This window comes from Schistocerca gregaria, chromosome 11 (assembly GCF_023897955.1).
Source record: "Schistocerca gregaria isolate iqSchGreg1 chromosome 11, iqSchGreg1.2, whole genome shotgun sequence".
Taxonomy (NCBI): Eukaryota; Metazoa; Arthropoda; class Insecta; order Orthoptera; family Acrididae; genus Schistocerca; species Schistocerca gregaria.
In genome coordinates, this window is record NC_064930.1 from 112,841,646 (window position 1) to 112,855,028 (window position 13,383).

The 13,383-nt window shown below is 45.0% G+C and overlaps 1 protein-coding gene across 1 annotated transcript in view; it reads left to right on the forward strand.

Annotated features, from left to right (window-relative positions):
• The first annotated feature begins 11,492 nt into the window (after nucleotides 1-11,492).
• Nucleotides 11,493-13,383, forward strand: part of LOC126295053 (uncharacterized) — a 90,666-nt gene continuing 88,775 nt past the window's right edge. Inside the window, exon 1 of the mRNA XM_049987301.1 lies at nucleotides 11,493-11,500. Coding sequence (XP_049843258.1) covers nucleotides 11,493-11,500 — 8 coding nt within the window. The remainder of the gene's footprint in view (nucleotides 11,501-13,383) is intronic.

Consider the following 13,383-nt stretch of genomic DNA (forward strand, 5'->3'; position numbering starts at 1 on the left):
AAAAAAAAATCAAAACCACACCTTCTGCTGGAAAAGTTATGGCTACTCTCTTTCAAATTCTGAAGGTGGCAGGGGTAAAATACAGGGAGCGAAAGGCTATTTACAATTTGTACAGAAACCAGATGGCAGTTACAAGAGTCGAAGGACATGAAAGGGAAGCAGTGGTTCGGAAGGGAGTGAGACAGGATTGCAGCCTGTCCCCGATGTTGTTCCATCTGTATATTGAGCAAGCAGTAAAGGAAACAAAAGAAAAATTCGGAGTGGGTATTAAAATCCATGCAGAAGAAATAAAAACTTTGAGATTCGCCGATGACATTGTAATTCTGTCAGAGACAGCAAAGGACTTGGAAGAGCAGTTGAACGGAATGGACAGTGTCTTGAAAGGAGGATATAAGATGAACATCAACAAAAGCAAAATGAGGATAATGGAATGTAGTCGAATTAATTCAGGTGATGCTGAGGGAATTAGATTAGGAAATGAGACGCTTAAAGTAGTAAAGGAGTTTTGCTATTTGGGAACCAAAATAACTGATGATCGTCGAAGTAGAGAGGATATAAAATGTAGTAAAATGTAGACTGGCAATGGCAACGAAAGCGTTTCTGAAGAAGAGAAATTTGTTAACATCGAGTATAGATTTAAGTGTCAGGAAGTCGTTTCTGAAAGTATTTGTATGGAGTGTAGCCATGTATGGAAGTGAAACATGAACGATAAATAGTTTGGACAAGAAGAGAATAGAAGCTTTTGAAATGTGGTGCTACACAAGAATGCTGAAGATTAGATGGGCAGATCACATAACTAATGAGAAGGTATTGAATAGAATTGGGGAGAAGAGGAGTCTGTGGCATAACTTGACAAGAAGAAGGGAATGACTTCCATGGTACTAGAGCGAGCTGTAGAGGAAAAAATCTTTAGAGGAAGCCAGATTCTTGGAGGATACATCCAGAAAATAATTGAGGACATAGTGGCCAAGTGCTACTCTGAGATGAAGAGGTTGGTACAGGAGAGGAATTCGTGGCGGGCCACATCAAAGCAATCAGGAGGCTGATGACCCAAAACAAAAAAAAAAGGGGGAGGTCCCTAAAGTTTCGTCTCCAAATGTTGGAGACATCGTCAAAGGCTATAAAGGGTCAGGCAGCAGTGCAGCAGTTTGAAAGCTCTACAAACTCAGCAAGCGGAACTGTTGGTTCGCATCCACCCAGCAGTCCCAAATGCGACTGTTGCCGAGCTTGTGCTGGGGAACACTTGGCGCTGGTGTTCAGCACTAAGGCCAGCAACGTCTAATTTCAGTCATTCTTCCTTCCGTTAAAGTTGCTTGCGTGCTTTGTAATTTGTATGTCCTCTCTGTAAATTCGAGCACAGTAATATTGTTTCTGTATCGCAGAGATGAATTTTCAGTTTCCCTGGTCCCGGTGGAAGTTCTGCAACTGCTCATTTAGCTCTGTTTCACATGTGAAAACTGCTCTTCTGTTCATTAAGCAAAAAGCGAATACTTCTGTTTGTACAACATATGTGTGCTTCACCGTGTGTGCAAGACATTCTATACAGGGTGTTACAAAAAGCTATGGGCCTAACTTTCACGAAACAATCCTCACTCACAAAGAAAGAAAATATGTTATGTGGACATGTGTCCGGAAACGCTTACTTTCCATGTTAGAGCTCATTTTATTACTTCTCTTCAAATCACATTAATCGTGGAATGGAAAGACACAGCAACAGAACGTACCAGCGTGACTTCAAACACTTTGTTACAGGAAATGTTCAAAATGTCTTCCGTTAGCGAGGATACGTGCATCCACCCTCCGTCGCACGGAATCCCTGATGCGCTGATGCAGCCCTGGAGAATGGCGTATTGTATCACAGCCGTCCACAATACGAGCACGAAGAGTCTCTACATTTGGTACCGAAGTTGCTTAGACAAGAGCTTTCAAATGCCCCCATAAATGAAAGTCAAGCGGGTTGAGGTCAGGAGAGCGTGGAGGCCACGGAATTGGTCCGCCTCTACCAATCCGTCGGGCACCGAATCTGTTGTTGAGAAGCGTACGAACACTTCGACTGAAATGTGCAGGAGCTCCATCGTGCATGAACCACTTGTTGTGTCGTACCTGTAAAGACACATGTTCTAGCAGCACAGGTAGAGTTTCCCGTATGAAATCACGATAAGGTGCTCCGTTGAGCGTAGGTGGAAGAACATGGGGCCCAATCAACAAATCACCAACAATGCCTGCCCAAACGTTCACAGAAAATCTGTGTTGATGACGTGATTGCACAATTGCGTGCGGATTCTCGTCAGCCTACACATGTTGATTGTGAAAATTTACAATTTGATCACGTCGGAATGAAGCCTCATCCGTAAAGAGGACATTTGCACTGAAATGAAGATTGACACATTTTTGGATGAACCATTCGCAGAAGTGTACCCGTGGAGGCCAATCAGCTGCTAATAGTGCCTGCACACGCTGTACACGGTACGGACACAACTGGTTCTCCCGTAGCACTCTCCATACAGTGACGTGGTCAACGTTACCTTGCACAGCAGCAACTTCTCTGGCGCTGACATTAGGGTTATCGTCAACTGCACGAAGAATTGCCTCGTCCATTGCCGGTGTCCTCGTCGTTCTAGGTCTTCCCCAGTCGCGAGTGATAGGCTGGAATGTTCTGTGCTCCCTAAGACGCCGATCAATTGCTTCGAACGTCTTCCTGTCGGGACACCTCCGTTCTGGAAATCTGTCTGGATAGAAACGTACCGCCCCTCGGCTATTGCTCCGTGCTAATCCGTACATCAAATGGGCATCTGCCAACTCCGCATTTGTAGACATTGCACTGACTGCAAAACCATGTTCGTGATGAACACTAACCTGTTGATGCTACGTACTGATGTGCTCGATGCTAGTACTGTAGAGCAATGAATCGCATGTCAACACAAGCACCGAAATTGACATTACCTTCCTTCAGTTGGGCCAACTGGCGATGAATAGAGGAAGTACAGTACATACTGACGAAACTAAAATGAGCTCTAACATGGAAAGTAAGCGTTTTCGGACACATGTCCACATATTTTCTTAGTGTGTGAGGAATGTTTCGTGAAAGTTAGGCCATAGCTTTTTGTGACACCCTGTATACTCCTCCTGTGGCAAGTATTGGGCGTACATGCTTTACAGCGTTCAAAACATTCACGCTCCTTTGTTACTGGTGCACACACTGCAGCAGTACTGCGTTTTCTTCGTACTCTGATGATGTGGACGGTGACTGCTTCTACGAATGGGAGTAAATCTTTGGTTATTTTTGCTTGAGTAGCTCCATATCTTTAAGGAGATATTGCCCTATTTATCTATTCTCAGATTAATCATTTCTTCTGAAAGTAGTGTTCAAGTGGTCAGAGTGTTCCTCTAACTACTGTGGTGAGAGATTATTTAAGCCCAGCCCACCATGTTTTCATCACTGCTCTTTTCAATTTATGACAATGACAAATTCGGCAACTGTTGTTTTAGATATAATGCGATGTTCGGTTTTTTTGTCGTTACCATTGTTCTGCTTTGTATCAACACCACTAGTATTGCACCCTATGTGATCAAAAGTATCCGAACATCCCCAAAAAGGCACGTTTTTCATACTAGGTCCATTGTGCTGCCACCTGCTGCCAGGTTCTCCATCCCTGTTTCCGATATGACAGTCAAGTGGGAACGTGAAGGGATACGGACAGCACAAAAGCGTACAGGCCGACCTCGTCTGTTGACCGTCAGAGACCACCGACTGTTGAAGAGGGCTGTAATGTGTAATAGGCAGACATGTATCCAGACCATCACACAGGAATTCCAAACTGCATCAGGGTCCACTGCAAGTACTATGACAGTTAGGTGGGGTGTGAGGAAACATGGATTTCATGGTCGAGCGGCTGCTCATAAGCCACACGTCACGTCGGTAAATGGCAAATGACGCCTCGCTTGGTTTAAGGAGCGTAAACATTGGACTATTAAAGACTTGAGAAACGTTGTTTGGAGCGACCAATCACGGTACACAATGAAGCGATTAGATGGCAGGGTGTGGGTATGGCGAACACCTGGTGAACGTCATCTGCCAGCGTGTGTAGTGCCAACAGTAAAATTCGGAGGCGGCGGTGTTATGGGGTGGTTGTGTTTTTATGGAGGGGGCTTGCTGCCCTTGTTGTTTTGCTTGTCACTATCACAGCACAGGCTTACATTGGTGTTTTAAGCACTTTCTTGCTTCCCACTGTTGAAGGGCTATTCGGGAATGGCGATTTTATCTTTCAGCACGACCGAGCACCTGTTCATAATGCACGGCATGTGGCGGAGTGGTTACACAACAATAACATCCCCGAATGCACTGGCCTGCACAGAGTCCTGACCTGAATCCTATAGACCGTTGGGATGTTTTGGAACGCCGACTTCGTGCCAGGCCTCACCGACCGACATCGATACCTCTCCTCAGTGGAGCACTCCGTGAAGAATGGGCTGCTGTTCCTCAAGAAACCTTCTAGTACCTGACTGGAGGTATGCCAGCGAGAGTGGAAGCAGTAATCAAGACTGAGGATGGGCCAACACCATATTGAATTCTAGGATTACCGGTGGAGGGTGCCACGATCTTGTAAGTCATTTTCAGCCAGGTGTCCGGATACTTTTGATCACATAGTGTACGCCACGATGGACATTAGTCGACTGATCGGTGGAAAGTGTCAACAGAAGAGGCATCGGCGGAAAATACGAAGGTCACTCCAAAAGAAATCCACACAACTTTTTTTTAAAATTCATCATTTATTCTACATCTTTGAAAGTTTTACAGTGTGTAGATACATCCTTTAGGAACAATATTTTCATTTGTCCATATAATTTCATTGCGTCCCAACTGCGCCATCTTGGAACCAGGACTGTATACCCGCACGGTAAAATTCTGGACCGATCTGTTGGAGGCACTGTTTGGCAGCATGCACAAGGGAGTCATCATCTTCAAACCTTGTTCCAAGAAAAGAGAGTCTTTCAGCTTCCGAAAGAGATGATAGTCACACGAAGCCAGGTCAGGAATGTAATGCGGGTGTTTCAGTGTTGTCCATCCGAGTTTTGTGATCGTTTCCACAGTTTTTTTTTTTTTTTTTTTTTTTTTTACTGGCACGTGGCCGTGCATTGTCATGCAACAGCAAAACATCCTGCTTTTGCCGATGTGGTCGAACACGACTCAGTCGAGCTAGAAGTTTCTTCAGTGTCGTCACATACGCATCAGGATTTATGGTGGTTCCACTTGGCACGAGGTCCACAAGCGAGAGTCCTTCGGAATCTAAAAAGACCGTGTCGTTGTTGTGGTCTTCAGTCCTGAGACTGGTTTGACGCAGCTCTCCATGCTACTCTATCCTGTGCAAGCTTCTTCATCTCCCAGTACCTACTGCAGCCTACATCCTTCTGAATCTGCTTAGTGTATTCATCTCTTGGTCTCCCTCTACTTCTTATAAATAAATAGACACCCTAGCTGAAAACAGGCGTTGGTGTACTTCATTGGGGACATGTTGAAAATGTGTGCCCCGACCACGATTCGAACCCTGGATCTCCTGCTTACATGGCAGACGCTCAGTCCATCTGAGCCACCGAGGGCACAGAGGATAGCGCGTCTGCAGGGACTTCTGCCTTGCACGCTCCCCGTTCTTTCGGGAACAGATACTACCGTCATATATAGTTAAACACGGCTTCCCGGCCATTGACCTTCTTGTGCGAACGCACACGCTATGCCCGAACTTGGTAGATTAATCTGCCACGAGTAATGAGTGTGATGGGCAAACATCTCTTAGGCGCACTACGAATGTAGTGGTGTAGACATGTTGGGAATGTGGGTGTCACGGGGAGCGTGGAAGGGATAAGTCCCTTCAGGCGCACTATCCTCTGTGCCCTCGGTGGCTCAGATGGATAAAAAATAAAAAAATAAAAAAAGATGCATAGAGCGTCTGCCATGCAAGCAGGAGATCCCGTGTTCGAGTCCCGGTCGGGGCACACACTTTCAACATCTCCCCAATGGAGTACATCAACGCCTGTTGGCAGCTAGGGTGTCCATTTAATTATCATTTCATTTCTAGCAAAGCTGCATGGTCATCTGCGGTAACTGTTCTTTCGGGAACAGATACTACCGTCATATACAGAATTCCTTAACTTCATTGACTTCGTGACCATCAATCCTGATATTAAGTTCCTCGCCGTACTCATTTCTGCTACCTCTAATTCCTTTCGTCTTTCTTCGATGTACTCTCATTCCATACTCTGTACTCATTAGACTGTTCATTCCATTCAGCAAATCATGTAATTCTTCTTCACTTTCACTAAGGATAGCAATGTCATCAGCGAATCGTATTACTGATATCCTTTCACCGTGAATTTTAATTCCACTCCAGAACCTTTCTTTTATTTCTATCACTGCTTCTTCGATGTACAGATTGAACAGTACTGCCGAAAGACTGCATCCCTGTCTTACACCCTTTTTTAATCCGAGTACTTATTCTTATCATTCCATCTAGCTTTTTGTACATGTTGTGTATTATCCGTCTCTCCCTATAGCTTACCCCTGTCTGTCTCAGAATTTCAAACGTCTTGCTCCATTTTACATCGCTCAACGCCTTTTCTAAGTCAACAGATCCTACGAGCGTCTCTTGAGTTTCCTTTACTCTTGCTTCCATCAACAGCAACGTCAGAATTGTCTCTCTGGTGCCTTTACCTTTCCTAAAACGAAACTGATCGTCATCTAACAGATCTTCAATTTTATTTTCCATTCTCCTGTATATTATTCATGCCAGCAATTTGGATGCATGAGCTGTTAAGCTGATTGTGCGAGAATTCTCGCACATGTCAGCACTTGCAGTCTTACGAATTGTGTGGGTGATATTTTTCCAAAAGTCACATGGTACATCTAGGTGCCAAGTTGAGCAGCCGTTTTGTTGCACTTCCCGTAATGGTTCTAGAATTCCTAATGGAATGTTATCCATCCCTTCTGCCTCATTTGACCTCAAATCCTCTTAAACTCCTTTAAATCATGATTCTAATACTGGATCCCATAGCTCTTTTAAATCGACCCTTGTTCTTCTTCTATCACATCAGACAAATCTTAACCGTCATGGAGGTCTTCAATGTACTCCTTTGCATTTCACAGTGGAATTCCTGTTGCACTCTTACTGTTACCACCCTCGCTTTTAATTTCACCCAAAGTTGCTTTGACTTTGCTACATGCTGAGTCAGTCCTTCCGACAATCATTTCTTTTCGACTTTTTCACGTTTTTCATGCAGCCATTTCATCATAGATTCCGTAATTTTATCATTTGTTTCACCCTTTAGTGACTTGTATTTCTGTATCATCTGAACATTTTTGAACTTCCTTCTTTCATCGATCAACCAAAGTATTTCTTCTGTTACCCATAGCTTTTTTGCAGTTATCCTTTTTGTATTCTGTTTTTCTTTCCAACTTTTCAGAGATGTCTTCAACTGTACTATATACTGAATTATTCCTTACTGCTGTATCCATAGATTTACAGATCTTCAAACCTATCTCATCATTCCTTACTCCTATACCCCACATCTTTGTGTATTAATTCTTCCTGACTGATCTCTTATACTTCAGCCTACTCTTCATCACCACTACATTGTGATCTGAGTCTACATCTACTACTGGGTATGCCTTACAATCCATTGATTTCGGAATCTCTGTCTGACTATGATGTAATCTAACTGTAACCTTCCCGTATCTCCTGCCCTTTTCCAAGTATACATCCTCCTCTTTTGAGTCTTGAACAGAGTACTTGCTATTAGTAGCAGAAATTCGTTATAGAATTCAGTTAGTCTTTCTGTTCCCTCATTCCTTGGCCCAAGCCTATACTCTCCTGAACCATTTCTTCCACTTCTTCCTCTACACATGCAATCTCTTCTGGCATGGTTATTAGATTTTCATCTCCCTTTATGTACTGTATAAACCTTTCAATATCCTCATATACTTCCCCTATCTCTTCAGCTTGCGACTATCGATGTCGGCGTTGGTTTGCTGTCGATTCTGATAAGAACAATGGCGTCATTGAACAGTTCGCAGTAACACACTCTCTGCCCTACTTCACTGACTCTCTGCCCTACTTCACTGCTCACAGTGAACCCTACTCATGTTGTGCCATTTTCTGCTCACGTTGAAATTACCATATACTCATCCGAGCAGAAATCCTTGTCTTCTTTCCATTTCGCTTCACTGACCCCTAGTATATCTAGACTGCGCCTTTACATTTCCCTTTTCAGATTTTCTAGCTTCTCTACCGCAGTCCAGCTTCTGACATTCCACACCCTGACTGGTAGAACGTTATCCTTGGCAGTCCCGACCCAGATATCCAAATGGGGGACTATTCCGGAATCTTTTGCCAATGGAGAGATCATCATGACACTTCTTCAACTACAGGCCACATGTCCTGTGGATACACATTACGTGCCTTTAATGCTGTAGTTTCCATTGCCTTCTGCATCCTCATGCAGTTGATCGTTGCTGATTCTTCCGCCTTATAGGGCCAGTTTCCTCCGGTAGTAGAAGAGAGTGCCCTGAACCTCTGTCCACTCCTCCGCCATCTTTGACAAGTTGGTTGGCAGAAATAGGGTGACTTCTTATGCCAGAAGTCTTCGGCCACCAATTCTGATCATGAAGAAAATTTAAACGGTGGTGGGATTGAACCTGATCCACTTCTGGCACCAAATAAAGGGAGTTGGGGCTTTCTGGCACTAGATATGCAGCATCAGTCACAGAGGGGAGCAAAGACCATTATTTTGTCAGGGATGGCGGGAGGGAAAGCGACACTTTGCGGATGGTGGAGGTGTTTCTTCAAATGGTTCAAATAGTTCTGAGCACTATGGGACTTAACATCTGAGGTCATCAGTCCCCTAGAAGTTAGAACTACTCAAACTAACCTAAGGACATCACACACATCCATGCCCGAAGCATGATTCGAACCTGCGACCGTAGCAGTCGCGCGGTTCCAGACTGAAGAGCCTAGAACCGCTCGGCTACACCAGCCGGCTAGTGGTTTGTTCCTTTGACTCAGTGAGTGAGATGTGAGTGAAACCTTGGTGGTTCCACCATCAGTCATTTATTGACACATAAGGGCCTTTAAACAAAGAGAGTAATACATTGCATTTTAACTCGCAGCAGCGGTGTGGCGCGTAGTCGAAGCGTGCAGATTTCTGTGACTGCTGATGCGGCAATAGCTCGTGTTGCAGTGGAGCGCCAGACTGCGCATTCTTCCATTCAGTGCTGTACTCATGAGGCGCTGCGATGGCGGCGAGGTCTTCTCCTTGTCAATTCGCCCGTTCCGTTGCTGACATGCATGATGCGGGGTGCCCTTCCGGGAATCGAACCAGCGACCCTCAGTTTCGGAATCTCCTGGTGAAGTTCATTAACCTCTAGGCTCACAAGTGCCCATTTGGGGAGGTCGCACGCCCTTCGTCCTCACTAGCCGCCTACATAAGTACCACACGAATTTTATCTAATAACATCTAGGATGGCATCTTCTGCGTTGAGCCATTGACACGGTACCGACATCTCCTTCTATCGAACAATGTAGTGGCTAAGACGTTGCAGTGAAGTATGATGTCCTGTAACTAACCATCAGTCCATCTGTCCAGGCGACGTTTGTATGTCTCTTGTTTCTCCCCTCAAAGGACCCTGACACGCCCATTTGCCAGAGGTACTTCTTCACTGTTTTCGCCTATCTCTAGGGTGGCAACAGATTCTTGAGTCGTTGATCTATGCTTCTCACGCTGGGTAGAAATGTTACGAATGTCAACACATGCGCCGCCTATCCACGCTGGCGTGGTTGGGCATTGCCCTGTCGTCCTCTCCGGGTCGCCGCATACGTCACGTATATGAATTCAGTATGCTGACAGTTCCTGGAGCAGTGATTGCTGCTGCGCAAACTCCACTGGTCATCAGCCTCCTTGTTCAGCTATATTGTGTATTATGTGTTGACAGTGGGGACCTAGAAACGACGGAGAGGCTTCGTCCCACCGTAGTGGTTCACAACCCCACAACAGGCCACAGCAGTCCACCCACCCCACCGCCGCCCCACACTGAACCCAGGGTTACTGTGTGGTTTGACTCAAAGTGGACCCCTGGGAAGGTCTCACACCAGACGAGTGTAACCACAAACGTTTGCGCGGTAGTGGTATGATGGTGTTCGCGTACTTGGAGACAGTGTTTGGACAGCCGACATAGTGTAACTGAGGTGGCGTAAGGGGAACCAGCCCGCATTTGCAGAGGTAAATCGCCTTAAAAACCGCCCACAGGCTGGCCAGCGCACCAGACCTCCACAGTAATCCGCCGGCCGGATTCGTGCCGGGGACCGCACCGGCACGCCTTCCCCCCCCCCCCCCCCCCCCCCCCCCCCCAGGAAGCAGCGCGGTATACCGCGCGGCTAGCCGGGCGGGCGCTCGTTGGACTGCTACCGCTTCCGAATGTTGTGGCTTAAGGGGGGCAGGACGTCAAACAGGCCGACTTGGAGCAGGAGAGGCACCACAGGACATTTTAATTTCCACCGTCTATACTTTTACAAATAAAGTCATAAAACTTTGTCAGCATGAGCACGAATTCACACTATTAGCAGTGGAACTTCGAAAATAATAACGAAATGATTTTTATTACGTGTGAAATTTCATCATTTTTTTCACTTCTTAATAGCAGCATTTGTTGCTATAGGTATACTTTTCTTCATAAGTAAGAGAGATCCTTTGATGATTTTGCACAGCATACAAACCATACTTAAAGGTTTATAAAACTCTAGAATTTTCCAAGTCTATTAAAAACTGTGGTAAAAATTGAGGTAAATAACTTTAAAATTTGTGTTTTTTTGTAATCATGAAGTTTAAAATATAACAGCTCATTCGCTTCTTCATAAATTAAATAAATTCTAGAGTTTCATACACCTGTAAGTACGGTGTGTATGCTGTGCAAAATTCATCGAAGAATCTCTCTAGCTTATGAAGAAAAGTGAACCTATAGCAACAAATGCTGCCACTGGTAAGTGAGAAAAATGATGACATTCCACAAGTAAAAAAATTTATTTTGTTATGTTTTCGAACTTCCACTGCAATTAGTGTGAATCCTGAATCCTTGCTGGTCATGCTGACAAAGTTTTATGAGTTTATTTGTAAAAGTATAAACAGTGGAAACTAAAATGTCCTGTGATGCCTCTCCTGCTCCAAGTCGGCCCGTTTGACGTTCTACCCCCCCTTAACGTATCAAAGTCTCTAAAATGTTCACTTAACCTGTAATAAGTTTTTACGCAATTTTTCTGCCGGATCCCTGCTTTGAACAACCATAAAAAACACATAATTACTATACACAACTATTTGTAACAAGTAATTATAATACAAATTATTATAAACCTTAATAAGGGGCCATGTTATTAATAGCATTGCGACAACAGCATCCACTCAGTGGTTGCCTCTCCTATCCAGTTTTGTCCCTACTAATCTCGCAATCGGAGATGGCAAGGTACTAATTCTTCAGACAGTGTCCAACAAGAATTGAGTCCTAAATAGCGTGCCACAGTAGAGCAACTGAGTATCATTGCACAGTGTGGTCTTCCTCGTCACGAAAGCTCAAGATTCAACCTCATCCAAATGGCACACAGGAGACACGGCTACGTCCTGGAAAAGTGGCTTTTGGTGGAAGCGCTGCCTGAGGCTGTGGTGCCGAGGAGCAGACGCTGAGACATGTCGTGCGGGCAGCGCCCGCCCCACGTTTTCGAAGGTGGTCTGCCGTGCTGGTCTAGTCATAGTTCTGGCTGATGGCTGTACAGGGTGTCCAGAAAAGGACTCCCTGATTTCAAAATTAAATATCTCGAAAACAAAGATCGATGGAGGAGTGCAGTAAACGGTATGTTTGAAGTAATAGTTACAAAACCTGCTAACAGATGGCGCTGTAATCGCCATACGTAATGCCTAGTTTAAATAGTGATCCGAAGCCCAGAGCGATCAGTTCCACTACTGAAACTTGAAAGGAGGTTAGCGTACCGAAGGAAGAGATTAAAACCATGTACTCCGTTGAACAACGCGTGTTTCTGGTGCTCGAGTACCACAGGTTAGAAGAGAGTCCTACGGCAACAAGGCGAAGTTTTCAAGCACGATTTAATATTCCAGAGGGACCAGATGCGAAAACCACTCGTACGCTCTTCGCACAATTTCAAGGAACAGGCAGCGTAACTGATGATCTAGTGGGGCATGTTGGCCGCAACCAAACCGCAGTTAGCCTGAAAATATCGCCACAGTTTCTGGAATTATTCAGCGACATCCAATGTCATCCGGCCGTAGAATTACATCTGAGACTGGTTTGAAGCGTTCCTGCGCGCAGAAAATACTGAGAAGGAGCCTACTCGTGTTTCCATTCAAAATTCAAACGCACCAGGCCATACCCGTACGAATTGTGCAGCAAAGGGTTGCCTTTGCTAATCAGATGCTTACAGTGATTGATAGTGAAGGATTTGATGTTGGCTGCATCCGGCTTACAGATGAAGCACACTTCCACCTGAATGGATACGTGCATGAGCAGAACTGGCGATTTTGGGGTTCCGAAAAGCCATATTGGTGTGAAGCGAAACGCCTGTATTCTCCTAAAGTTACTGTGTGGGCTGCAGTATGCAGGAGAGCCATTGTGAAGCGAAACCCCTGTATTCTCCTAAAGTTACCGTGTGGGCTGCAGTATGCAGCAGAGGCATTATTGGGCCTTTTTCATTCGAGAAACGGTCGCTGGTACACGTAACGTTGTAATTTTGGAACAATTTGTCGCCACACAACAAGCGTTAGAGGATCGACCAGGTACTGAATGGTTTATGCAAGATGGAGCCCGACCACATCGGACCGAACAAGTGTTTCGCTCTCTTGAGGAATACTTCGGGAATCGAGTCACTGCTTTGGAATATCCCAAATTTACTGGTGCAGGCACGGATTGGCCTCCATATTCGCCGGATTTGACTCCCTGTGACTTTTTTTTGTGGGGCACAGTGAGAGACACGGTCCACCCAAAGCATCCCGCCACGCTGGGCGAGCTCGAATCGGCCATGTCTGATCCATTTCGGCTGAGACACTACGAAACGTGATGGCGAATTTCATTCTTCGTTTGCGCCACCTCTGTAGTGCCAATGGTGAACATTTTGAAAACATTGTGATGTGATTGTTTGCAAAGATTGTTTTCATAAGATTATTTCACTTATGTATGCTGATTTGAGCTGTACAGCGTTCAGCGCCATCTGTTAGCAGCTTTTGTAACTAACATTTTAAACTGCTGTATAAACTTCTTACAGCTTTCACAATAAACATACCGTTTACTGTATTCCTCTATTGATATTTGTTTTCGAGATATTTAGTTTTGAAATCAGG